The sequence below is a fragment of the Falco cherrug genome, unplaced genomic scaffold (assembly GCF_023634085.1).
Source record: "Falco cherrug isolate bFalChe1 unplaced genomic scaffold, bFalChe1.pri U_24a, whole genome shotgun sequence".
NCBI classification, from domain to species: Eukaryota; Metazoa; Chordata; class Aves; order Falconiformes; family Falconidae; genus Falco; species Falco cherrug.
The window spans coordinates 1-27127 of NW_026599291.1; the positions used below are offsets into that span (position 1 = coordinate 1).

At 68.7% G+C, this 27127-nt stretch overlaps 2 protein-coding genes across 2 annotated transcripts; one reads left to right on the forward strand and one right to left on the reverse strand.

Annotated features, from left to right (window-relative positions):
- Positions 1-1338: 1338 nt before the first annotated feature.
- On the forward strand, positions 1339-4963 carry LOC129734999 (ras-related protein R-Ras-like; the record flags this gene model as incomplete). Its single annotated transcript, XM_055700386.1, is given in 6 exon segments — positions 1339-1499; positions 1579-1604; positions 1606-1682; positions 2168-2276; positions 4002-4120; positions 4226-4963. Coding segments are annotated over 6 exon segments (580 nt in total), but the record flags the coding sequence as incomplete, so codon positions are not given.
- Positions 4964-7518: 2555 nt separating this feature from the next.
- Positions 7519-27027, reverse strand: PRR12 (proline rich 12). The gene is given in 22 exon segments (XM_055700384.1): positions 7519-7659; positions 8363-8458; positions 9368-9496; positions 10079-10176; positions 10263-10388; positions 11328-11415; positions 11417-11690; positions 12375-12507; positions 13929-14049; positions 15115-15428; positions 16544-16994; positions 16996-17088; positions 19288-20883; positions 20886-21224; positions 21226-21686; positions 21748-21874; positions 21876-22493; positions 22495-22685; positions 23286-23447; positions 24578-24680; positions 24682-24691; positions 26924-27027. Coding segments are annotated over 22 exon segments (5757 nt in total). The 5' UTR covers positions 27010-27027.
- Between the last annotated feature and the right edge of the window lie 100 nt (positions 27028-27127).

Consider the following 27127-nt stretch of genomic DNA (forward strand, 5'->3'; position numbering starts at 1 on the left):
ATACCCCAGACCCTCCACTCCCACCTCAAATCACCTCATCGCGCCCCAAATTCCCCAATTCCTGCCTCAAATCCCCCCACTGCTTCGCAAATCCCCTCAGCGCCCCCTAAAAGCCCCGTTCCCGCCCCAACCCCCCTCGTCACCCCCCAAATCCCCCCGTTCCCGCCTCAAATCCCCTCAGCGCCCCCCACCCCCAACCTCCCTCCCCTCAAATCCCCTCACGTCACCCCACCCCCCTACCCTCCCCCCACCCCCCCCCGTCGCCCCGTCGCCCCCCCGCTCAGCCCCACCCCCCCAACCCGTAACCCCCCCCCAGCCCCCCCTCGGCCCCGCTACCTCCGCCCCCGCCCTAAAGGCGCGGGCCGGGCCCGGCCGCCCCCGCCGCCATCTTACCGCTGCTCCGCTCCGCCGCGGGGGCGGGGCCGCGCAGGGCACGCCGGGAGGGCCGCCCGCCGGGAGGGGGGCGGGACTACAACTCCAGCGGCCACTGCGGCGCGCGTTGCTAAGCGACGCGGCGGCGGCGGCCCAGGGATTTAACCCCGCCTCCTTGATGGTGGTCACGCCCCCTTCCCAGCCCAGCTCCCCTTATAAGGAAGCGGCGCGCGGGTGGGGGGCGGGGTTATGCAGATCGTTGCATGTGGCTCCGCCCCCGCGGGTCGCGGCCGGGCATGGAGCTCAGCCGTGGGTCTGGGGGGCCTTCGGGGGGCGCGGGGGGGCCGGGGGGGGGCGGAGGGGCCGGGACCCCCCCCGAGCGGCTCCGCCTGGTCGTGCTGGGGGGCAGCGGCGTGGGGAAGAGTGCGCTGTGCGTCCGCTTTGTCCAGGTATGGGGGGGGGGGGGGGAAATGGAATACCCCCCCCAAAGGGGAACAGCACCCCCAAAGGGTGTCAACCCCCCCCCCATCAAAACCAGGACCCCTCCCCCAAACCAGAACACCCCCCCAAAACTGGGCAGCACCCCCAAACCAGGACCCTGCCCATCAAAAGCGGGACACCCCCCAAAAATGGGGGGTCTCCCACAAAGCCAGGACAGCGCCCCCTAACTGGGACCCCCCCAAAACTGAGCCCCCATCAAACCGGGACCCCCCAGTCCTGGTACCCGGGGGGGCTGGTTTGGGGGTACCCGGGGGGCTGGTTTGGGGAGGGGCCTTGTTTGGGGAGGGGCTAATTTGCCCGGCTGGTTTGGGGGTACACAGGGGAGCTGGTTTGGGGGTACCTGGGGGGTAGTTGGGGGGGGTGGGGGTGGCTGGTCTGGGGGTCCCTGGGGAAGCTGGTTTGGGGGGGGGCTGGTTTGGGGGACCCCCATACTCTGGGGTTGGGGGTGGGCTGGTTTGGGGGTAGCGGGGGGGCTGGTTTGGGGGGCTCAGTGACCCGCAATCTGGGGGTGCAGGCGCCCACCCCCCCCGGCCCCCCGTCCTACTTCCCCCCTGCCCCCGCCCCCACCATCGAGGACACCTACACCAAGCTCTGCACCGTGGACGGGGTCCCCGCACGCCTCAACAGTGAGTGGGGGTGCCCCGGGGGGGGAGGGGGGAATTTGGGGGGGACACCCCCCCCCAACTGACCCCCCCCACCCCCCAGTCCTGGACACGGCGGGGCAGGAGGAGCCGGGGGGGGGCGCAGGAGCAGCACCTGCGGGGGGGGGACGGCTTCCTCCTCGTCTTCGCCGTTAACGACTGCCGCAGGTAACGGGGACCCCCCTGCACCCCCAAACTGGCACGGAGGGGGCCCCGGGAACCCCAGGGGCCCCCCAAACCCTGCACGGCCCTGCACCCTCTTTGCACCCCCAGGCCCCCCCCGGGCCCCCCAGACCCCTCCCTGCACCCTCAAACTCCCCCCACAGCCCCTGCCCCCCCCCAGCCCCCCCAAACCCCCACCACCCCCCTGCACCCCCAAACCTCCCTCAGATCCCCCCCCCCCGCCCACAGCCCCTGCACCCGCCAACCCCCCCCCAAAGCTCCTCCCTCTCGGGACCCCCCAGCCCCCCCATAACCACTGCCCCCCCGGACCCTTAAACCCCCCCCGGACCCCCCCAGCCCCTCCCAGACCCCCCCAACCCTCCTGCCCCCCCCCCAGCACCCCTAACCCCCCCCCGCCCCCCCAAACCTGCCCCCAGTCCCTCAATTCCCACTCCAGCCCCCTCCCAGCGCCCCCCCCTGCCCCCCCGCAGTTTCGGGGCGCTGCCGCGGCTGCTGGGGCAGATCCGGCGGGTGACGGACCGGGACGAACCCCCCACGCTGCTGGTGGGCAACAAGGCCGAGCCGGGGGGGCAGCGGCAGGTACCGGGGGGGCAGCTCCCCAGCCCCCCCCACACTGACCCCCAGGACACCCCAATACCCCTGGGATGCCCCCCCCCCTCCGACCCTTTAGGATCTCTCACGGACCCCCGGGACCCCCCCGAGTCCCCCCAGACCCCTGGGAACCCCCACTGACCCCCCCAGATGCTTGGGACCCCCACACTGACCCCCCCTGACCCCCAGCACCCCCCCCCGACGCCCAGGACCCCCCAATCCCCCCGGGACCCCCCCCGGACCCTTTGGGACCCCCCCACTGACCCCTGGGACCCCCCCCATTGACACCCCAGGAACCCCCTGATCCCCCCAACGCCCCCCACTGACCCCCCGGGATGCCCCTGAACTCCCCCAGACCCCTGGGACCCCCCCACGGATCCCCTGGACCCTCCAAATCCCCCCGGGACGCCCCCACTGACCCCCTGGGATCCCCCCATTGACAACCTGGGAACCCCTGGAACCCCCTGACCCCTCCCAAACCCCCCAGGACCCACCTGCCCCCCCCGGGAACCCCCCAGTGACCCCTCCGGGACCCCCCAGTGACCCCCTGGGACCCTGCAGACCCCCCCTTGGACCCCTCTGGGCCCCGCCCCCCCGGGACCCCTGGGACGCCCCCCCCCCCCGACTCCCTGGGACCCCCCTGGGACCCCCAGAGCCCCCCCGCCCCCTCCCGGACCCACCTTGGACCCCCAGACCCTGCCGGGACCCTCCCAGACACCCCCCGGACCCTCAAAACCACCTACAAAACCTTTGAAAAGGGCAAGAGAGGAAGTCCCGCCCTACCCGGGGCCCAGAACCGGAAGTCCCGCCTCTGCCAGGTGCTCTGGTGTCTACCAGACCGGAAATCCCGCCCCTTGGGGCATAAAACAGGAAGTCCCACCCCCTACGGCCATCTTGGGTTCGGTCGGGAAATCCCGCCTTTTCCGGTTGCGGCGGCCATCTTGGCTCATCTCCGAACCGGAAGTTCCGCCTCTATGGCCAATGGCAGCAATCTTAACGCCACTCAGAACCGGAAGTCCCGCCTCCATGGCAGCTGGCAGCCATCTTGGCTCCACTCAGAACCGGAAGTCCCGCCTCTATGGCCAATGGCAGCCATCTTGGCTCCGCTCAGAACCGGAATTCCCGCCTCTATAGTCAAGGGTAGCCATCTTGGCTCCGCTCAGAACCGGAAGTCCCGCCTCTATGGCCAATGGCAGCCATCTTGGCTCCGCTCAGAACAGGAAGTCCCGCCTCCATGGCAGCTGGCAGCCATCTTGGCTCCACTCAGAACCGGAAGTCCCGCCTCTATGGCCAATGGCAGCCATCTTGGCTCCGCTCAGAACCGGAATTCCTGCCTCTATAGTCAAGGGTAGCCATCTTGGCTCCGCTCAGAACCGGAAGTCCCGCCTCTATGGCCAATGGCAGCCATCTTGGCTCCGCTCAGAACAGGAAGTCCCGCCTCTATAGTCAAAGGTAGCCATCTTAACTTCACTCCGAACCGGAAGTCCCACCTCTATGGCCATGGCAGCCATCTTGGCCCCACCCAGACCCCCAGCCTCATCCTCCCGCAGCCCCTTCCCCACACCAACCCCCAAGGCGGCCACCTTGGCGGTGCACCTGGCCCCGCAGGGCCCTCTGTCCCCCTCCCAGTGGCTGGGTCCCCGATGCCAGAGGGCTGGGGGGGTGTCCAGCCGCCCCCACCCCTCGACAGCGCCGTGTCCCCTCCCCCGCCAGGTGCCGCGGGAGGAGGCGCAGGCCTTCGCCCGCCAGAACCGCCTGCACTACCTTGAGGCCTCCGCCAAGGCGCAGCTCAACGTGGATGAGGCCTTCCATGAGCTTGTGCGGGCCATCAGGTGGGGGGGGGGGCACAAGGGGGGTGTGACACCCCCAAACCCCCAGGGACCCCCCCAGACTCGCCTTAACTGCCCCTCTCCCTACCAATTCTCTCTTTCCCGCAGGCACTTCCGGGAGCAGGAGACCCCCCCAGCACTGCCACCACCCCCCCGTGGCAAGGACCCCCCCTGCTGCCCCTGTCCCCTCCTCTGACCCCCCCTCCGCCACCTGGGGGGGCTGAGGGGGGAGCAGACACCTGTATTTACGTCTAAGAAGGCTGAAACCAAAAAATGGGGGCAACCCCCCAAACCTAAGGAGGGGGCAATGACTCCCCCCCAAACCCCCCTTCCAGAGCCCACCCCCCCAGCCCTGGTTTTGGGGGGGTCACTTGCTGACACTACCCAACAGACCCTCCATTTTGGGGAGCTCCTTCTCGTAGACGCCCCCAACCCCATTTCGTGACCACCACCCCTTCCTGCAGACCCCCCAGGTCTATGTTTTGGGGGACCCACCCCTGACCCACAGACACCTCCCTCCCCTTTTTGGCCACCCCCGTCCTGTATCCACCTCCTGCCAGGTCCTATTTTGGGGTCCCATCCGTTACGGGGGACCCCAATTTGGGGGTCCCCAGGGGTCCTCTTATTTCCTAGGCCCACCCAACCTATTTTGGGGGGGTCCCTCCTCCATGGGAACCCCGAAACCTCCAATTCAGGGGTCCAAGTGCCCAGTGCCCCCCCCCCCCCCCCAATTTGGGGTCCCTCCCATCTTGAGAGGGCCCTGGGACCTTCCTCCTTCACTGTACCTGCCCCTACCCTCCACACTGGGATCCCAGAGCCCCCCCCCAAATTTGAGGTCCTGCTCCCCCCCCATTTTTTTTTTGGGGGGGTCCCCTCCATTGTGCCCCAGAAGGGTCCAGATGCCTGACCCCCCCCCCCACCTTGGCTCAGACACATCCCCCCCCCCCCCCCATCAGTGTCGCAAGTTTGGGGGGGCCTCTCCTCCCCCCTCGCTGCTGTAAATACCAACAGCCCCCCCGGGGTGGGGGCCACACATTAAAGTGCCTTAAAGCTGCTGTGAACACGTGTGTGCATGGGGGGGCGCTCATAAGGGGAGACCCCCCCCACATTGTAGGAAACCTCCATGACCCCCCCTCGTGTATAAACCCCCCCCAACTCATGCGAGGCACCCCAAATCGTGTGACCCCCCCCAAGTCTGAGCTCCCCCAACCCCCACAGACACCTCCCCCCCACAAAAGCCCCCCAAAACCCTCCACCCTTCCCCCCCCCCCAAAAAAAAACCCGAGGAGACTCAGGAACGATAAAAAGGTCTCGGCAACACCCACGACACGGCCCGACACGATACACCGTAGAAAAGGGGGAGGGGCACAGGGGGGGGCACCCCAACCCACCCAGCCCCCCCAACACCCCCCCGCCCGGGGGGGGCCCCACCTCGGGGCCGAATTGGGCGATTTAATGGGGGGGCGAGGGGGGGAAACAGCGAGGGGGGGGGTTGGAGAGGGAGAGCAGGAGCGGGGGGGGCTGGGGGGCCCCCCAATATATATAATAATAATTATAATAATAATTAAAAAAAAAACGAAATGAAAAAAAAATGAGGAAAGGGGGTGGCGATCTGCCCGGGGGGGGGGGGCAAATTGCTCTGAGTAGGGGGGCAAATGTCCCGGGGGGGGGGAACAGCCCCCGGGGGGGGGGGGAAGGATCTGCCGCCGGGGGGGGTAAATCTGCCCCCGGGGAGGAGATTCAGGTGGGGGGGTGGCAAATTGCCCCATGGCGGGGGGTAAAACTGCCCCGGGGGGGCAAATGTGACCCGGGGGGGGCAAATGTGCCCGGGGGGGGCAAATGTGCCCGGGGGGGGCAAATCCGGCCCCGGGGGGGGGGGGGGGGCAAATCCGGCGATACAATATGATACATAGAGACTTTGACCCTATACACTATGTACAACTGCCCCCCCGGCCCCCCAAAACCCCTGGGGGGGCAGGGGGGGCCCCCTTACCCCCCCAAATCTCTCCAGACTGGGGGGGGGGGGGCAACTTGGCAATAAATAGCTCGTGGGGTGGTGGTGGTGGGGGTGCTGATGGTCCATTTTGGGACCCCCTCCCCACCCCTTGGCATAGAGCCCCCCCTTTTTATCTCCCCCCCCTCCAATACTTATATACAGGACCCCCCTCCCCCAATGGGGGGGACAGGCTGGTCCCAATGTGGGGGGGGGAAGCAAGGGGAGTTCTGCCCCCCCCCCCCCCCCCCCCCCGCCCCCCCCTCCAAATAACCCTGTTCCTTGCCCGGGGTGGAGTGGACCCAGGTTTTGGGGGGGGGTCCACGGGACCCAGGCGTTTGGGTGCCCCCCCCAAAGGGGACCCAGGCGTCCGGGTGCCCCCCCCCAGACGGAGAATGGAGGCTACTAAATAGACATTTATACATATATATATAAATAAGGGTTCTCCGCCGGGGGAGGGCAGCATGGCCCCCCCCTCTTTTTGGGGGGGCAGGGGGGAGTGTGGGGGGGTCCCCACTTGCCTCTGCCAATGCCCATGGGCCCCCCCTGTGGGCCCCCCCCCCAAAAAGGAGAGACTGTGGAGGGGGGACACCCTGCTAGGGGTTGTCCCCGATCCTGGGGGGATCCCTGTGTGTAATGGGGGGGTCCCCAAACCTGGGAGGGGGACACACTTGTCCCTTGCAGGGGGGCTTGTCCCCACGGAGGGGGGGCTCTGTGCTCCCGAAGGTGGTGTCTGTGTCCCCAGAGAGGCGGGGTGTCCCCTGTTGGGTGGGGTCCCCATGGCGGCTGGGGGGTGGCCCTGTCCCTGGGGGGGGTCCCCAGGGCTGGGGGGTCCCCATTGTGGGGGTGGCCCTGTCCCATTCCGGGGGGGGGGGTGGGGTGTCCCCAAAGGGTGTCCCTGGGGAAATAGCCCACTCCTGGGGGGTCTGTCCCCATCCTGGCGAGGGGGGGGTCCCTGTTCCTGGGGAGGGGGCCCCACTTCAGGGGACTGCCCCCATTCCTGGGGGTTCTGTCCCCATTCCAGGGGGGTGTCCCCATTCCAGGGGGCCCTGTCCCCATCTCTGGGGGGGTGTCCCCATCCCAGAGGGTGTCCCCAAGGGGTGTCCCCAGGGAAGCATCCCACTCCCAAGAGGTTCTGTCCCCATTCCCGGGGGGTGTCCCCATCCTGGGGGGGGGTGTCCCCATTCCAGGGTGGGTGTCCTCATCCTGGAGGAGTGTCCCCATCCTGGGGGGGTGTCCCCATCCCAGAGGGTGTCCCCAGGGAGGCATCCCACTCCCAGGAGGTTCTGTCCCCATTGGTGGGAGGTCCATCCCCATCTCTGGGGGTCCCATCCCCATCCTGGGGGGGGGGGGTGTCCATTTCCCCCGGGGGGGTGTCCCCCCCCGTCCCCGGGGTCCCCGCGGTGGGTCAGGCGCACTTGGTCTGGGCCTGGGCCAGGAGATCACTGAAGGAGTCGAAGAGGCGCTCGAGCCAGGCCTGGTTGCGCATGCACTGCTGCACCACCTCCTCCTGCCCCAGGTCCTCGTCCTGCCCCTCGATGGCCGTCGTCTGCGGGGGAGGAGGGGCACTGTCACTGGGGGGGGGGACACACACCACCGGGGCAGGGGGGGGGGCAGGGGAGAGCCGCCCAGGTGGTCACTGCCAAGGGGATGGGAGGGGGGAGATGGCTACCGGCATGAAGGGGTTGGCCACCAGGACAGGTGAGGGAGGGGGGATGGGGTGGAGGTGGCCATCATGATGGCCACCATGGGGGTGTGTGGCCACCAGGATGGGCTGAAGGAGAGGGGACGGGGGGTGGAAGTGGCTACTGCCACACGGGGGTTGGCCACCAGGATAGGTGAGGGAGGGGGCATTGGGGTGGAGGTGGCCACCGTGATGGCCACCATGGCGGGGGGCGCGGGGCTGGGGGGGATGGCCACCAAGATGGACTGAAGGAGAGGGGATGGGGTGGAGGTGGCTACTGCCACAAAGGGGGTGGCCACCAGGATGGGTGAGGGCAGGGGGATGGGGGTGGACGTGGCCACCATGGGGGGGGGTGGCCAGCAGGATGCAGTGCAGGGGAGCCGCAGGGGGGCTTTGGGGGGCCATGGGGACACATGGGGGGCTGGGGCGGGGGGGGGGAACAAAGGGTCTCATGGGGGGCTGCAGGGGGGGGCAGGGGGGGGGCATGAGAGGCTGTGGGGGGCTGCGGAGGGCTGCAGGAGACTGTGGGGGTCCATGGGGGGCCATGGGGGTCCGTGGGGGTCCACACCTCGTCCTTGCAGCGCAGGAAGGTGTGGTACTTGTAGTGGTGCAACGAGTGGTACAGGGTGTAGAAGAAAGATTTCTCCACCTCCACCTTGAACTCCTGGGGGAGGAGGCGCAGGGGCTCAGCCCCCCCCTAAACCACCCCCCCGCCAGACCCCCCAGCTCCTGAGACCCCCGGACTCCCTGAGACCCCTCCCAGACCCCGTGGGAAGGCTCAGGACCCGCCAAGGTCACCCCAGAAGGTCTCAAGACCCCCCAGACCCCCTCTGAGACCCCCAGGAACACCTGGGACCCCCCTCAAGACCCCTGAGACCCCCTTAGGACACCCCTTGGGCCCCCCCCAAGACCCCCCCAGAACAACCCTGAAACCCCCCAGGAACCCCCCCAAGACCCCCCAGGACACCTCTGGGATCCCCCTGAGACCCCCCAGGACACCCCTAAGACCCCTGGGACACCCCCCAGACCCCCCCTGAAACCCCTAGAAACCCCCCAAGACCCCCCTGAGATCCCCTGGGACCCCCCCCCCAAGACCCCTGAGACACCCTAGGACACCCCTTGGGCCACACCCAAGACCCCCCAGGACATCCCTGAGACCCCTAGGAGCCCCCCCTGAACCCCTGGGACACCCCCCAGACCCCCTGAGACCCTCTGGGACCCTCCCCAAGACCCCCGCGACCCCCCCTAGGGCCTGCCCCAAGACACCCCCAGACCCCGCTGACACCCCCAGGATCCCCCTGGGACCCCCAGGACTCCCCATACCTGCAGCCTGCCCGTATTTCCCTTGATTTGGGTGAAGGTTTTGTAATTGTGGGGACCCCCAGGACCCCACCAGGACCCTCTCAGAATCCCCCATGATCCCTCCAGGGACCCCAGGACCCCCACCCCCCCCTCCCATCCCCATGCTCCTCTTGGCTTTTCCAAGGGTTTTGCACTTGCAGGAGCTTCAGGGCCCCCTAGGACCCCCTAGGGACCCCCCTGAGCCCCCCCAGGACCCCTGGGACCCCCGTACCTGGGGCTTGCCCACGCTCCTCTTGACCTTGCTGAGGGTTTTGCGGTTGTAGGGCTCCCCCCCGGGGCGCAGCTTCACCAGCGACTCCCCCGGCTCGGCATGCAGCTGGGGGAAGGTGTGCAGGGCCTCCTGGGGGGGCACGGGGCAGGGGGCATCACCAGGTGGCATGGGGACGCCCCCCCAGGGGGACACCGGGGGGGGTCCTGTCACCCTTGGGCATTAGGGGCACCCCAGAGGAATCTCAGTGCTGTGGGCATGGGGCATTGGGGGGGGGGGGGGAGGGGCTGTTGTAGGGGACACCAGGGGGGTCCCTGTCACCAGATGGCAGGGGGACACTCCATATCACCTGAAAGCCCCCCCAGCCCCACAGGGACCCCCCCAAGCCCCATAACAGCCCCCCAACCCCCTGAACAATTCTTCCAGCCCCCCCGCAAGACCCCTCAGCTTCCCAAGCCCCCCCAGCCCCCTAGCAAACCCCCAGCCCCCTAGTGACCCTTCCAGCCCCCCAACAGCCCCCCAGTGACCCCCCCAGTCCCCCCACAGCCCTCCCCAGCCCCCCAGAGCTCCCCCAGCCCCCTAGTGACCCTTCCAGCCCCCCAGCAGCCCCCCCAGCAGCCCCCCAACACCCTAGCGACCCCCCCAGCCCCACAGTGATGCTTCCAGCCACCCAGCAGTCCCCCTAGCCCCCCAGAGCCCCCCCCCCAGCCCCACCTGTAAGGAGGGGTTGAGCGTCACCCGCTTGAGGACCTTCTTCTTGTGATCGTTGAGGATCCCGTCGATCTTGCGCATGGGGGGCAGGTAGAGCTCATCTGGGGGGGGGGAGGGGCTGCGTTAGGTGGGGGGCGGGGGGCCCTGGCAGAGGGGGGCTGGGGGGAGGGTGGGGGAGGAGCCTTACCGTTGGTGTCCTCGAGCGCCTGGATCATGTCAGGGTCGAGGGCGGTGCTGACCAGCATCTCCACGTAGCTGCGGTACATCTCCTTCATGGCCCGCGTGTTCAGCACCCGCCCTGGCGGCGCCCGCTCTGCGGGGGGCAGCGCCCCTTTAAGGCGGGGACACGCCCTCCCCAGAAAGCCACGTCCCCTCTGAGCCGGGAGCCACGCCCACAAGAGCCCCCCTCCCCCCCCCTCCCCCATCAAGGCTGAGCATCGCCCCAAGAGGGCCCTGCAGAAAGCAGCTGCGGCCTCTTTAAAAGGAAGCCACGCCCACAAGGGGAGCCACGCCCCTTTAACAGCCCCACCCACACCTCACGTCCCACCCCTTAGGGCTGTGGCATCGCCCAATGGGACAGCTCCTCGCGCCTTTCAAAGAGCCTGGCCCTTTAAGGAGAGGCCCCGCTGACAAGAAATGCCACGCCCCCTCGCAGCACCGCCCACCTGGCAGGCCACGCCTCTTTCACCACAGTCCCGCCCCCTTCCAGGGGTGCATTGTCCCTTTAAATGACAGTCCCGCCCCTTCGGTGGAACCCTGCCCCTTTCACACCAAGCCCCGCCCCCACCACGGGGAAACTCCGCCCCTTTTAAAGGGGACCTGGCCTGGCCCGGCGCATCGCCCCTTAAGGACCCAGCCCTGCCCCGCCCCCCCAAATCCCCAGGAACCCCCAAATCCCCCCTCCTGCCCCCCAACCTACCCCAGGGCCCCCCCCCCCCAAACCCTCAGGGACCCCCCCAAGTCTGAACGACCCCCCCACATTCCTCCCATGGAAGCCACAGGACCCCCCAACTCCCCCCCTCCTGCCTCCAACCCCCCAGGGACCCCCGCAAAATCCTGGACCCCCCAAGTCTGAAGACACCCCCCCAAATCTCCAGCCCCCCCCCCCCCCCCCCAAATACTCAGGGACCCCCAGAACCCCCAACATTCCCCCCACGGAAGCCACAGGGCCCCCCAAATCCCCCCCCCCCGCCTCCCAACCCCCCCGGCCCCCCCCAGTGTTGGGGTGCCCCCCCGCCCCCCCCAGACTCACCCTCCTCGCTCTGGGGGTCCGGGCTGGACTCAGACTCTGATGACGTCGCCGCCTCCTTCAGCCATTTTTTCCTCTTTTTGGGGGGGGGCTTCCGCTTTGACTTTGGGGGGCTTGGGCTTGGGCTTGGGGGGGCCGGGGGGCACCCGGGGGGGTCCCGCGGCCGGCGCGGGGGCCGGAGGTTCGGGTTTCTCCGTTTTGGGGGGTTTCTCAGGTTTGGGAGGTTTCTCTGGCCGGGGGGGTTTCTCGGGCCGGGGGGGCTTCTCGGGGCGCTCGGGTTTGGGGGGCTTCTCGGGGGGCTCCGGCTTCTCCGCCCGGGGCGGGGCGGGGGCTTTGGGGCCGCTGGCCTTGGGCTGGCTCTGCCTCCTGGGGGGGGCGGGGGGGGTCAGGGGTGTGGGGACACCCCCGACCCCCCCCAGATTATGGTATGGGGGTGATGGGGATTCCCGCTCCCCCCCCCGAGCCGCTCAGACCATGGGACCCCCCCCAGGCATGGGAACAATGGGGGACCCCCTCCCCAAATGTCCCCTCGGCCTTTCGGGACAACGGGACCCTCTCGAGGTTGTGGGGACAAGGGGACACCGCCCCTCCCAAATGTCCGCCCAGGACCCTGGGGACAGCGGGGACCCCCCCCGAACACCCGGTGTCCCTGGGGGGGGAGGGGGACCCCCCCACACGTCCCCTCCCGTGTCCTTGGAGACCCCGCCGTGTCCTCAGTGTCCCCCCGGACCCCCCCAGTTCCCAGTGTCCGCACACATGCCCCCGTTGATCCCCGATGTCCCCGTGCCCCTCCAGTGTCCCCCCATGTCCCTCCGTCCCCCATATTCTGCCCCCGCCATGTCCCCAGCGTCCCCCCATGTCCCCTCGTGCCCCCTAAGCCCCCCATGTCCCCAGTGTCCCCCATGTCCCCAGCATCCCCCATCCCCCTCACGTCCCCCGATGTCCCCAGTGTCCCCCATTCCTCTGGTGTCTGCAACATTCTCAGTGCCCCCCCCCGTGCTCCCGGTGTCCCTGATGTCCCCAACGCCCCCAGTGTCCCCGTGTCCCCACCTGACGGCGGCCAGCGGCCGGTGCCAGGGCTTGCGGGAGCAGACCCGCACGTAGTCCTTCTTGTTGACGTTCTCCAGGAACTTGACGTAGAGCCGCTGGTACCGGTTCTTGGCGTCCCCGAAGTACCCAGGTACTGATGGGGGGGGGGCACCGGGGGGGTCAGGGGCACCCCAGTACCCACAGCCCCCTCCAGACCTCAAATACCCCCAGAGACCCCCCCAGACCCGAAAATCCCCCCCCAGCACCCCCCAGGGACCACCCCAGACCCCCAATAACCCCAGGAACCCCCAAACACCCACGCCCCCCCCCCAGGGAACGACCCCCCCAGACCCCAAATACCCCCAGGACTCCCCAGGGACTCCCCCAGGGACACCCCTCAGGACTCCCAGAGACCCTCCATGACCCCAAATGTCCCCAGACCCCCACCTGTAGCCCCCCAGGGACACCCCCCCCTCCCCAAATACCCCCAGACCCCCCCTGACCCCAAATTACCCCAGAGACGCCCCCCCCCGGGACCCCCCCTGACCCCAAATAACCCCAAGACAGGGATTCCAGATATTTTGGGGGGGGGGGGAAGTCCCAGGTCTTTTTTGGGGGGTGAGGGTCCCAGGGATTTTTTGGGGGGGTCCCAGGTCTGGGGTGTCCCAGGTTTTTTTTTTGGGGGGGTGTCCCAGGCCTGGAAGGGGTCCCAGGTTTTTCTGGGGGGGTCCCAGGTCTGGGGGATCCCAGTTTTTTGGGTGGGGTGTCCTAGGTCTGGGGGGGGTCCCAGCTTTTTTGGGGGGGAGCGTCCCAGCTCTGGGAAGGGTCCCAGATTTTTTGGGGGCGGGTGGCGCCCCACATCTGGGAGCGTGTTCCACTTTTTTTTTTCGAGGGGGGTCCCAGTTTTTCTGGGGGGGGTGTCCCAGGTCTGGGGGCGTGTCCCAGGTCTAGGAGGTGGTCTCAGGTTTTTTGGGGGGCATCCCAGGTTATTTTTGGGGGGGGGGGTCCCAGGTCTGGGGGGGTCCCAGTTTTTTGGGGGGGCATACCAGGTCTAGGGGGTGTTCCAGAGTTTTTGTGGAGGGGAGTCCCAGGTCTGGGGGGTTGTCCCAGGTTTTTTTTTGCGGGGGGGGTCCCAGGTCTGGTGGGGGGGTTCCCAAGTTTATTTCTTGGGGGGGTCCCAGGTCTGGCGGGGGGGTCCCAAGTTTATTTTTTGGGGGGTCCCAGGTCGGGGGGTGGTCCCAGTTTTTTGGTGGGGTGTCCCAGGTCTAGGGGGGGCCCTTTTTTTGGGGGGCGGGGCCAGGTCTGGGGGGGGGGCCAGTTTTTTTTTGAGGGGGAGTCCCAGGTCTGGGGGAGGGGGGCAGGTTTTTTTTGGGGGGGGTCCCAGGTCTGGGAGGGGGTCCAATTTTTTTTTTGGGGGGGTCCCAGTTTTTTGGATGGGGTGTCCCAGGTCTTGGGTGGGGCGGGGGGGGGGGGTGTGTCCCAGGTTTTTCTGGGGGGAAACCCAGGTCGGGCGGGGGGGGTGGGGGTGGTACCAGTTTTTTTTTTGGGGGGGGGTCCCAGACCTGAGCACCCCACTCACGTTGCTGGTGGCGCAGAACTGGCGCTGCCCGTCCTTGATCTCGGGGGTGAACTTCTGCAGCAGCGCCTTCTGCACCCGCCAGATGGGGGGGGGCTCCCGGCCCGTCTGCAGCGCCAGCTGGGGGGGGGCACGTGGGGGTCAGGGGGGGGCTCGCCCCCCCCGAGCCCCCCCCCAGCCCCTGCCCCCCCCCCCAGCCCCCCCCTCACCCCCAGCACCCTCCCCAGACCCCTTGCCCCCCCCCAGCAACACCTCCCTCACCCCCAGCAACACGCCCCAACCCCCTCCTCACCCCCAGAGCCTCTCCCAGTGCTCCCAGTGCCTCCTCCGACTCCCATCCCCTCTCCCATTGCCTTCCAGTGCGTGTTCCTGCTTCCCAGTGCACACCTGTAGCTACTGGTCACGCTCCGTACCTTGCAGCACGCACCCCAGTGCCTCCCAGTGCGCACCAGTCACTACTGGGCCCTCTCCATACCTTGCAGTCCCTCTCCCAGTGCCTCCCAGTATCTCCCAGTGCCTCCCCCTGCCTCCCAGTGCACACCACTAACTACCAGTTTCTCTTCGTACCTTGCAGTTTTTCTCCTAGTACCTGCTCCTGTCTGCCAGTGCGCCCCAGTATACCCGCTAACTACTGTTCCTTTTCCACACCTTACAGTGCCTTTCCCAGTGTTTCCTCCCAAGTCCCAGTCCCTCTTCCAGTGCCTGTTCCTGCCTCCCAGTGCCTCCCAGTGCACACCCCTAACCACTGGTCCCTCTCCATGCTTTGCAGTCCCTCTCCCAGTGCCTCCTCCTGACTCCCACTCCCTCTCCCAGTACCTCCCAGTGCCTCCTCCCAACTCCGTTTCTTCTCCAAGTGCCTCCCAGTACCTCCTCCCGACTCCTATTTCCTCTCCCAGTGCCTCCTCCCGACTCCCATTCCCTCTCCCAGTGCCTCCCACTATCTCCCAGTGCCTCCTCCCGACTCCCATTCCCTCTCCCAGTGCCTCCCAGTACTTCCTCCCGACTCCCATTCCCTCTCCCAGTGCCTCCCACTATCTCCCAGTGCCTCCTCCCGACTCCCATTCCCTCTCCCAGTGCCTCCTCCCGACTCCCATTCCCTCTCCCAGTGCCTCCCAGTATCTCCCAGTGCCTCCTAGCGCCCTCTCCTGGCTCCCACTCCCTCTCCCAGTGCCTCCCAGCGCCCACCTTGAGGGCCTGGATGTCCTCCACACGGACGACAAACTCGTCCCTCTCGCGGAAGATGCCCTCCCCGCCGCTCTCCGCCTCGTCCTCGTCCGTGTCCCCGCAGACAGCCGCCGTCTCCTGCTTCTTGGCCAGGTGAAGCGGCCGCGAGTCCTCGGGCTCCTCCCGCTCGGGGGACGCGGGGGGCACTGGCTCAGGGGGTGGTTTGGCCACCGGGGGGGACGCCGGGGCTACCGAGGCCACCGGGGTGGGCGGTTCGGCCTGGGGGCTCTCCGAGGGTGCGGGGCTGGGGGGCTTCTCCTCTGGTGGGGGGACATCTGGAGGGGGGAGACACGACATGGCAGGGGGGGGTGTCAGGGGGATGGGGATGGCCCTGGGGGCGTCAGCTGCGGGAGAGAGCTCTTTGGGGGTCCCTTCCCCAAGGGTTTTGGGGGGTTGGAGGACCCCAGGGGGCCCTGGTGGATCCCAGGGGCATCCAGCCCCCCCCGGAGGGTCCCAGGGGGTCCCTATGTGCCGCAGGAGGGTCCCAGGGGGTCTCTGGCTCCCAGGGAGTCTCTAAGGGTCCCAGGGGGTCTTCTGGGGGTCCCAGGGGGATTCTATGGGTCCCAGGGAGTCTTCCAGGGGGGTCCCAGGCACTCCCAGGGGTCCCAGGGACTCCCATGGGGTCTCTATGGGTCCCAGGGGGTCTCCTTAGGGGCTTCCTATGGGTCCCAGGGGGTCTGTATGGGTGCCGGGGGGTCCCAGGGGGGCCCCAGGGGCTCCCAGGCAGTCTCTATGGGTCCCAGGGTCTCCCTATGGGTCCCAGGGGCTTCCAGGGGGGTCTCTATGGGTCCCAGGCAGTCTCTATGGGTTCCAGGGGCTCCCAGGGGCTCCCTATGGGTCCCAGGGGGTCTCTATGGGTCCTAGGGTCTCCCTATGGGTCCCAGGGGCTTTCTAGGGGTCCCAGGGGGTCTCTATGTGTCCCAAGGAGGTCCCAGGTGCTCCACGTGGGGTCTCTATGGGTCCCAGGGTCTCCCAGTGGCTCCCTATGGGTCCTGGGGGCTCCCAGGGGGGTCTCTATGGGTCCCAGGCAGTCTTTATGGGTCCCAGGGGGTCCCTATGGGTCCCGGGGGCTCCAGGTGCTCCCAGGTAGTCCCTATGGGTTCCAGGGACTCTCCAGGGGCTCCCAAGGGGGTCCCAGGCGCTCCCATGGGTTCCAGGGGCTCCCTAGGGGTCCCAGGGGGTCTCTGTGGGTCCCAGGGGTGTCTCTGTGTGTCCCGGGGGGGGGGCGGGGCTGTCTCTGTGGCTCCCTATGGGTCCCAGAGGGTCTCTATGGGTCCCAGGGTCTCCCTTGGGCTCCCAGCCCCACCCCCCCTCCTCTCCCCCCCTGCCCTGCCCTGTATGAGGGGCTGTGTGTGGGGGGGGGGGGGGAGGTGCCGTGCCGCCCACCCACCGGTAGGGTCGGGGTCCTTGCGGTCAGCGGGGTCGTAGAGGGCGGAGATGGCGGAGGAGATGCTCTTCTGCAGGTCCTGGTTCTTGCTGACCGAGTCCTCCTCGTCGGAGGAGAAGGAGGGCAGCGTCTCCAGGTTGCGCTTCAGCTCCTCGTCCAGCCGCTTGCAGGGGCTGGGGCACGCCATCACCAGCCCCTCGCCCTCGCCCCCCTCCAGCCCCCCCGGCAGCAGGGGGGGGCCGACGGCGAAAGGGGGGGGGGGCGGGGGGGGGGGGGCGCGGGGGGTCTTGGAGGGGCTGGTGGCGGCGGGGGGCAGCGCCTGGCGCTTGCCCGACTTGAGGAAGTCCAGGAAGGAGGCCATGAAGCCCGACTTCATCTCCGGCTGCTTCTCCTCCACCTCCTTGATCTTCTGCTTGATGCGCTCCCGCGTCTGGCTGCTGTCCAGGGGGGGCTCGGCCCCCGGGGGGGGGGGCGCCTGCCAGCGGGGGACCCCCCCCCTCCGGCGCCAGCGGGCCCCCCTCGCCGCCCTTTGGCACCGCCAGCTTGATCTGGGGGGAGGGGGGGGGAGGGGTTAGGGGGGACCCCTGGGGACCCCCCCGGTATCTGCTGGGGTGGCCCCCCCTGAGCTCCCAGCACCCCCCCACAGAGCTCCCAGTACCCCCATTATCTCCCAGCGCCCCCCCATCTCTCCCAGTGCCCCTGTTATCTCCCAGTGCCTTCCCATCTCTCCCAGTGCCCCCCCCAGAGCTCCCAGTGCTCCCATTACCTCCCAGTGCTCCTCCCCAGGAGCTCCCAGTGCCCGGTCATCTCTCCCAGTGCTCCCATTATCTCCCAGTGCCCCCCCCCCCATCTCCCAGTGCCACCTGTTACCTCCCAGTTCCCCCTCCCAGAACTCCCAGTGCCCCCTATCTCTCCCAGGGCCCCCATTATCTCCCAGTGCCCCCCCACAGAGCTCCCAGTGCCCCCCCATCTCTCCCAGTGCTCCCATTATCTCCCAGTGCCCCCCCCCCCCGGGAGCTCCCAGTACCCCTATTCTCTCCCAGTGCCCCCCCCCCCATCTCCCAGTGCTGCCATTATCTCCCAGCGCCCCCCCCCCCGAGAGCTCCCATGCCCCCCCATGTCTCCCAGTGCCCCCTCGTCTCTCCCAGCGGCCCCCCCATGAGATCCCAGTGCCCCCCCATTATCTCCCAATGCCCCCGTTATCTCCTAGTGGCCCCCCAAGGGAGCTCCCACTGCGCCCCCATGTCTCCCAGTGCCCCCCCCCCCCCGCCCCGGGAGTTCCCAGTGCCCCCCCCCAACTCTCCCACTGCCCTCATTATCTCCCAGTTTCCCCCCAGGGAACCCTCAGTGCCCCCATTATCTGCCAGTGTTCCCCCATCTCTCCCAGTGCCCCCCCCAGCAGCTTCCAGTGCCCCGCAAGAGTTCCCAGTGCCGCAACACATCCCCCCACATCACTTACCAGGACATTCCAGTGCACCCCAGCTCCTCTACAGCACCCTGCGGTCACCCCCAGACACCCCCCAGTCCTGACCAGTGCCCCCCAACAGCCCAGAAGCGGCTGGAAACCCCCTCAAATACTCCCTCCCCCCTGACATCTGCACCCCCAGACCATGCAACACCCCCCAGCACCCCAAGACCCCCTCAACCCCCCCCAAATCCTCACCTGGAGGGGCTGGAGGTCTCCAAGCCATCACCTTGCCCAACCTTGGGGCTTTTGGTGGCCATCAGAGGCCAACGGACCCATGGGAACCCCCCCAAAGAGCCCAAAGACCCCCTTTCTCCCCCAACCTTCACCTTCCAAGACCCTGCAGCACTCCCAGCCCCCCAAGACCCCCTCAACTCCCCCCAAATCCTCACCTGGAGGAGCTCAATGGTCTCCAAGCCATCGCCATGGCCAACCTTGGGGCTTTTGGTGGCCATCAGAGGGCAATGGACTGATGTGAACCCCCCAGAGCCCAGACACCCCTTTTTCTCCCCCAACCTTCACCTCCCAAGACCCCGCAGCACCCCCCAGCACCCAAGACCCCCTTAAGCCCCACAAATACTCACCTGGAGGAGCTCAGGAGTCTCCAAGTCATCCCCATGGCCAACCTTGAGACTTTTGGTGCCCATTGAAGGGCAACGGACCCATGGGAACCCCCCAAAGACCCCTTGTATCTCGCAACCCCCACCTCCCAAGGCCCCGCAGTCCCCCCCAAAACCCACCTTAAGGGGCTTGAGGGTCTCCAAGCCATCGCCATGGCCAACCTTGAGGCTTTTGGGGGCCATCAGAGGGCAATGGACTGATGTGAACCCCCCAAAGAGCCCAGACACCCCTTTTTCTCCCCCAACCTTCACCTCCCAAGACCCCGCAGCACCCCAAGACACCCTTAAGCCCTCCCAAATCCTCACCTGGAGGAGCTCAAGGGTCTCCAAGCCACTGCCATGGCCAACCTTGAGGCTTTTGGTGGCCGTCAGAGAGCAACGGACCCATGGGAACACCCCAAAGAGCCCAAAGACCCCCCCCTTTACCTCCCAATCTTCACCTCCCAAGACCCCCCCGGCACCGCAAGGTCCCCAGATCCTCACCTGGAGGAGCTCAAGGGTCTCCAAGCCATCGCCATGGCCAACTTTGAGGCTTTTGGTGACCATTGAAGGGCAACGGATCCATGGGAACCCCTCAAAAAGCCCAAAGACCCCCCCTTTATCTCCCAACCTTCACCCCCCAAGCCCTCGCAGCACCCCAAGCCTCCCCCCCCAAAACCCACCTTGAGGGGCTTGAGCGGCTCCAACCCGTTGCCATCAGCCCCCTCCTCGCCGCCCTTCTTCCCCCGTCCCCTTCCCCGTCCCCGGGGCTTCTTGGCTCCGTCGGGGGCCAGCAGCCCGGGGGGCTCGGCCAAGGGTCGGATACGTGGGCGCCCCCGGGGACGGGGGGGTCCTTCTCGCTTGGGCTTGGTGGGCTTGCGGCCACGTTTCTTGGGGCCGGGGTGGGGGCCGGGGTGGGGGCAGAAGTCGATGTCCCCCATGGGGCTGAGGCTGGGCCTGGCTCTGCAGCTGGAGATGAGGTCCGGGAGCAGGTCGGGCAGGCGGCGGCTGTTGAGGCGGATGTCGGCGGGGACATCGGCTTTGTCCTCGTCATCCTCGAACTCGTATTCCTGGGCGTAGGTTTTTTTTGGGGGGGGGAAAGGGTCCCGCTTGCGGAGGAGGTGGAAGGACGAGGTCTTCAGCAGCTTCTTGGGTTTGGAGGAGCAAAAAAGGGGGGCGGCCAAAGGGGGCTTGGTCCCCTCGCCTGTGCTCTGGATCAGCCCCAGGGGCTCGGCGTTGACAGTGGAGGGCAGCTCGTGCTTGGGGGGCTCCAAGCCCAGCGGGGGGGCTTCGCCCGCCGCCCCCTCGGCGGGGCAGAAAGCGGGGTAGCTCTGCCCCATGTCGTAAGGGGGGGCTTTCAGCCCCTCGGTGCGGGGCTCCAGCCCCCCGCTTCCTTCCTCTTCCTCCTCCTCGGTGGTCTTGGGGAAGTCTTCGGGGGGGGGCCCGAACATGTCCTCCATCCCGGGGAAGAAGCCGCGGTCCTCGTCCTGCAGCAGCGCGTCGGGGAAGCAGATGGAGGTCAGGGGGACGAAGCGCCCCTTGCCCCCCGCCGGGCTCCCCCCCTCGGCGAACTGGTCCTTGGCTTCCAGCGGGGCGGGGGCCACCGACGGCCCCCCCTCGGGGTCCAGCAGGTGACCGGGGGGTCCTTGCACCCCCCCGGCTTGCCCCAAGTGCGGCTCCAACCCCAGGGGGGGCTCCAAAAAGTCTTGGATCTCCTGGGGGGCCGGCAGCACCTCCATGGGTTCGGGGGGCAGCGGCGGGGGGGCTTGGGGGTCCAAGCCCTGCGAGCGGACGTGGGCCTGGTGCAGGTGGGCTTCCAGGAGCAGCTGGGGGGACGGGGCCGCGGGGGGAGCCGGGGGGGCCGGGGGGGCCGGGGGGGGCGGCGGAGGGGGCGGCGGGGGGGGCGGCATCCGCTGCTGCTCCAGGAGGTGGACGTCCAGGGGGGGTCTCCCCTTGGCGCGGGGGTGCAGCTGGCTCTGGGTGTGGGTGAGGACGGAGGGCAGCAGGGACCCCCCCGGCACCGGCACAGCCACCGGGACCACCGGCCCCAGCTCGGGGGGCGGGTCCAGGAGGAGCCCGTGGGGTTCCATGGGGGGCCCCTCACCCACCAGCCGCCCGTGCTCGGGGGTCTTGGGCAGGTAGGGGTGGGCTTGCCCCAGCTCCTTGCCGCTAGCCAAGTGCTCGGCCGGCTTCTTCAGCTCCTGCCCGTACGAGTCCAGGGCAGGGGGCTGGTGGCCGTAGTGGACCACCGAGGTGGCCGCCAGCCCCTCGCCGCCCCCGCCGGCCCCCCCCGCCGGCCCCCCCGGTACTCCTTGCCCCGCTCTGGCTTCTTCTTCTCCTTCAGCAGCGCCAGCTCCAGCGCCGCCGGCCCCTCCAGGTTGGAATTGGGCCGGATCACGCTCTGCAGCTGGTACCGCTCCTCCGCCTTCCCCAGCCCCCCATAGCCCCCCAGCCCCTTGCCCGCCCCCCCCCGCTCCTCGCAGGCCCCCAGCCCCTCAGCCGGCCCGCGGGGGGGGCTGGGGGCTTGCAGCAGGTGCTGGATGAGGAAATCCTCGTCCTCGCTGCGCTCGGCCGCCAGCAGCTCCGCATCCCCTTTGCCCCCCTTGCCAAAGGCGGGGGGGTCGCTCCAGCCCCCCCGGAGCCCCCCCGTAGCCCGGGGCCATGAAGGAGGGTGACAAGACGGAGCCCAGGTACTTCTGGGACTGGCCAGGCGATGCCCCGCTCTGCGGGCGGGCGGCCGGGGGCGACTGCAGGGGGCGGATGATGGGCGAGGGGCTGGAGCCCCCCAAGCCGGCGTAGGGCAGGGGGGCCGGCATGGCGGGCGAGTGGCCGGTGCTGTAGCTGAGGGAGGGGCTGGCAGTGGGGAGCCCCTGGGAGGGGGCTGGGGGGCCATAGGCGGCCGCCTGCCCGCCCTCGGGCTGCACCCCATAGGGCAGCGCCTGCAGCTGCTCGGGGGAGTAGGTCTGGCCCTGGCTAACGCAGGGCTGTAGCCCCTGGCCCCCCTGCCCCCCCGGCCCCCCCGCCTTGCCCCCCGGCTGGGTAACTGGGGGCTTTGCCCCCCAGCTCCCCCCCCTGGCCACCGCTGAAGCCCCCGGTGGGCTGCCCGCTGGCCCCCAGGCTCTGGGGGGCCGGGGCATTGGTGCCGTAGCCGGTCGCCGGCCCCATGGCTAGCAGGCTCTGCGGCTGGCCCGGCGAGTAGGCGGGCGACTGACTGGCGATGACGGAGCTGGGTTTGGGGGTGCTGGGGGTGTAGCTGCTTTGGCACTTGGGGGGTGGCGGTGGAGCGCGGGGTCTGCCGCGACGCCGAGTAGCTCTTGGACTTGCTGCCGCCGTTGCTGGCGCTGCCGCCGGTGGTGCCGCCGCTGCCGCCGCCACCGGAATACGCCGGCGACTGGATGATGGGGCGGTAGCTCTGCGTCGGCTCCGGCCGCGGCGCCGGAGCGTTTTTGGGGGGCTGTTGGGAACCCTCAGAGCTGGCGGGGGACTGGTCGCCCAGGGGGCTGCAGGAGAGTGCGGCACGGTGCGGCATTTGCTGGTAGGAGCCGCCGCAGCTCAGGTAGTGCTGGAGGCTGTGCGCTGCCGGGGCGAGCTGCGGCTGAGCACCCGCTGGCCGCTGGTAGTGCTTGATGACACTGTCCTGGCGCGGCACGGCACGCTCGCCCCCGCCGCCCCCGAAGACCGAAGCGTTGTAGAGCTGAGCCGGTTGCTCCGCCGGGGCAGCCAGAGGCGCCGAGAGAAGGTTAAACTGGGAAGAACTGGGTGGTCCGCGATAAGCCGAGCCTTGCGCCGGTAAACCCGAGCCCAGCACGGCGCTGCCCAGGCGTTCGAAGCCCAGGGACGAGGGGACGCTGGGCTGGGTGGGCTTGATGTGCAGCAGGGGGTCGTGGGGGGGAGAGGAGCCCGTTGGAGCCGGGGCTGAAGGCGGCTTCGGGCAGGCTGAGGGGCGAGCTCACCGGGAAGCTGCGCCCGCTGAAGGAGGCCGGGTGCTGGTAGGCGCTGAGCGCTGACGACGAGGGGAAGGTGCCTGAGCCTGGCAGCGCTCCCGAGATGAACAGTTCGGCTGGTGCCGGCGTGTGCATGGCTGCGGGGCGAGAGAACGGGGATGAGACGGGGGGCGAGGGGGGGGGGGGGGGTCATGCCACCCTCGGAGTAAGGACAGGCTCCCTGGGGCAAGTGGGGACCCCCCCAGGGTAAGTAGCAGCTCCATAGGGCAAGTGGGAACCCCCTTGGGGCAAAGGACAAGCTCCCTGGGCAAGGTGGGGACACCCTGGGGTATCTGGGGACTCCCCCAGGGTAAGTAGCAGCTCCCTGGGGCAAGTGGGGACCCCCTCGGGGTAAGGACAGGCTCCCTGGGGGCAAGTGGGGATGCCCTGGGGTACGTGGGGAGCCCTCCCAGGGTAAGTAGTAGCTCTGTGGGGCAAATGGGGACTCCTCCAGGGCAAGTAGAAGCTCTCTGGGGCAATGAGGAACGCCTTGAGGCAAGCAGAAGCTCCCTAGGGCAAGTGGGCCCCCCCCAGGAGCAAGTACAAGCTCCCTGGGGCAGGACAGGAGCCTCCTGGGGCAGGCTAGCTCCCCCCACCCCAGGGCAGGCTAGGGCACACACACACACCCCCGGGCAGGCTAGCCCCCCCCCCGGGGCAGGATAGAACCCTCCGAGGCAGAATAGGACCCCCAGACCCACCAGTCTGCCAGGAGGGGGTGCGGAACTGGGAGAGCAGGGAGGAGGCGGAGGGGCCGGGCTGCGGCGCCCGCGACTCCAGCGCCGAGATGAGGTTCATGACGGAGGCGTCAGGCGCAGCTCCGCCCGCGTGGTGCAGCCCCGTCTCGAAGAGCCCCGACAGCCCTGGGGACACAGCGTGACGTGTTGGGGACACCGCAGGGACACCCCGGCTGTGCCACCCTGGGGACAGGTTGGGAACACCCCGGCCATGCCACCCTGGGGACACCACGGGGACACCCTGGCCATGCCACCATGGGGGACACCTTGGCCGTGCCTCCCCAGGGGACAAGTTGGGGACACCATAGCCTTGGCTCCCCAAGGGACAAGTTGGGGACACGGTGGCCTCGGCTCCCCAGGGAACAGGTTGGGGACGTGGTGGCCTTGGCTCCCCATGGGACAGGTTGGGGACACAGTGGCCTTAGCTCCCTGGGGGACAGGGGACAGCTTGGGGGCATACTGGCTGTGCCTCCCCAGGGGACAGGTTGGGGACATGGTGGCCTTGGTTCCCCGGGGGGACAGGGGACAGCTTGGGGACCCCCCCATGGACATGGGTGCCCTGCTTCCCCGGGGGACTGGGGACACGAGCGTGGGGACAGGGGCACAGGGCTGGGGACGCAGATGGGAGCGGGGGGACCACAGGGACAGGGGGACAAAGGCTGCGGTGCCATGGGGTCGGGGTGACATGGGGACACAGGGACAAATGGCTGTGGGGTCAGGGTGGTGGGGTGCCACAGTTGCAGGGCGTTGGGGTGGCACGGCGGGGGGGTCAGGGGGGGTAGGGTGTCAGGGGGGGTCAGGGTTGTGGGGTGTCATGGTGGCGGGGGGGTCGGGGGATCAGGGTGCCACAGTGGCAGGGTGCTGGGGGGTCAGGGGTCGCAGTGGCAGAGGGTTCGGGGGACTGAGGGTCAGGGTGGCGGGGGTTGGGGAGGCTGTTGGGGGGGGGGTTGGGGGGGTCAGGGTGGCAGGGGGTTGGGGTGTTGGGGGGTACAGGGTGACATGGGACACTGGGACAAAGGGCTGTGTAGTTGGGGTGTCACAGTGGCGGGGGGTTGGGGGGTCAGGGGGGTCGGGGTGGTGGGGTGCCACGGTGGCAGGGGGTCAGGGTGCCGGGTGGAGGGGTCGGGGGGGTCATGGTGGTGGGGTGTCAGGGTGCCGGGGGGGGGGTGGGGTCGCGGTTGCCAGGGGGGTTTGGGGGGTCTGGGGGTGGCAGGGAGCTGGGGGGTTCGGGGGGGGGGTCGCAGAGGGGTCTGTACCTGCGGGGTGGTGGTTGGCGGCATAGCCCTGCAGCGGGTGCGGGGCGCCGTAGGGCTGCCGGTGCAGCAGGTCGGGGTCGGGGTGCGACGCCCGCGAGCCCCCCGTACACCAGGCTGGGGGGGAGGAGGGGAGCATCAGCACCGCACACGCCCCTCGCAGGCTCACCACCCCCCTCGCACACACCTCACCCCCCTTGCGCAGGGGAGCCGCACGCTGTCCACACAACGGGCACCATGTGCAGCCGTCAGTGCCCACAGGCGTGCAACGGGTGCGATGCCCAGCACAGACCCCCAGCAGTCGTGCAAGGGGCGCGGTGCACGACGAGGAGCCACCTCCAGCCGTGCAAGGGGCGCACTGCACACACTTGCGAGCAGCCCACAGGTGTACAAGAGGTGCGATGTACGGTGGTGAAATGCCCACCGTTGTGCAACAAGTGTGCTCTGCGCCTGTGAGCTGCCTATGGGTGCACGACAAGCGCGATACACAATGGGGAGCTGCCAACAGACGTGCAACGGGGGTGACACGTGGTGGTGAGCTGCTGACAAGCATGCAACAAGCATGGTACGCAGTGGGGAATGGCCAACAGGCGTGCAAGAGGTGTGATAGGCAGCTGTGAGCCACCCACAAGCCTGCAACAGGTGTGAAACAGCAGTGAGATACTGACAGGCATGCAACGGGTGCAATACACAGCGGGAAACTGCTGCCAGACGGGCAACGGGTGCGATAAACAAAGCAGTCGTGCAACGCTCCATCACGAGCCACCTACTCCCGTGCAACACTTGTAGTCGTGAGCCAGACAGGATGCACAACTACACGCTGCCTGCAGCCATGCAACACCACGGTGCAATGTGTAACGGTGCAACTGCAGTACCCATGCTCTGGGCGCAACACACAGTCGTGCACCGCTAGAGCCGTGCAAGAGGCGCAGCGCATGCTCGTGTGGCACCCGCTGCTGTGCAACACACCAACACGCGCCCACAGCGGCCATGCAACACCTGCAGGACAGGCAGTAGTGCAAGATGCCACCGTGTAACACGCTCACAACGAGGCCCCAGTGCCATGCAAGGCACCCCGACCCCCGTGCAACGCACGAGCAGGCGAGGCTGGAGGCGTGCAAGGCGTGTGGTGCGGGTGCGCTCGTGAGCCAGGCGTGTGACACCTGCCGTCGTGCAAGGCCCCGTGACCCGGGGTGAGGGAACCTGGGCATGCAGGGGCACTCGTGGTGCACAAGGGGGTCCTGGCACCCATTGCCGTTGGCACCCCGGGCACCAGCACGCCAGGGACCCCCTGCACCAGCACCCAGGAGCTGGTGCACTCAGCACCCCAGGAACCTGGTGCACTCAGCACCCCGTGCACCAGCACCCCGAGAACATGGTGCACTCAGCACCCCTGGAACCTGGTGCACTCAGCACCCCAGGCACCAGCACCCCAGGAACCTGGTGCAACCAGCACCTGAAGGCTTCTGCACCCACTGCAGCGAGTCCCCAGTACCCCAGGCTGCGGCGCACAGACACCTCAGCACCCGCTGCACCAGCACCCCAGCACTTGCTGCATCCCAGCACCCAGTGCACCCCAGTCCCTAGTGCACGGGGACCCCAGCACCCTGGTACTGCTGTGTCCCTGCACCCAGTGCAACAGGACCCCAGCACCCCCACACTCAGCACAAACACCCCAGCACCCCGAGTCCTGCTGCACCCCAAATCTTGGTGCACCGGGCCCCCAGCACCCCAATCCTCCTGCACCCCAAGATCTGGGGCACCCCAGCACCTGCTGCGGCAACACCCCAAGCTCCAGTACCTGGGTTCACAGCATCCTGCACCCCGTGCACTGGGGCCCCAGCCCCCTCAGCCCTGCCACACCAGCCCCCCAGCCCCCCATTGCTCCCCACCAACCCCAACATCTGGGGCACCTCAGCACCCCAAGCTTTTGTACCTGGGTGCCCAGCACCCCAAGCCTCAGCACCCTGAGACCCGGTGCACTGGCACCCCCAGCACCCTGGTACTCCTGCATCCTGTGCGCCGGGACCCAGCACCCTGAGCCCCCCGGTGCACCGAGACCCAGCACCCTGGGTGCAGCAGCACCCCAGCACTCCAGTGCACCGGGACCCAGCCCCCCCAGTACACCGAGCTCCAGCCCCCCCAGCCTCTCGGTGCAGCAGCACCCCAGCACCCCGGTACACGGGGCCCCAGCCCCCCAACAGCCCAGCCCCCCGGTGCACCGGGCCCCAGCCCCCCGAGCCCCGGTGCACCGGCCCCCCCGCCCCCCTCGGTGCGGCTGCCCCAGCCCCCCGCAGCCCCCCCTCTCCCCGCGCCCCCCCCGCGCCGCCGCCCCCCCCCCCCCCGCACCTGGCCTTGGCGGAGCGCTCGTAGCTCCAGCCGGGCCCGGCGGCCAGCGGGTCCCCGAAGCCGGCGGCCGGGTAGTTCCTGTCCATGGGGGCGGCGGGCCGGGGGGCGGCGGGCCGGGGGGGGGCGGCTGGGCCGGGGGGGGGCCGGACGGGGCGGGGCCGGGCCGGGCGGCTGGGCCGGGGGCGGCGGCGGCGGGGGGGGGGA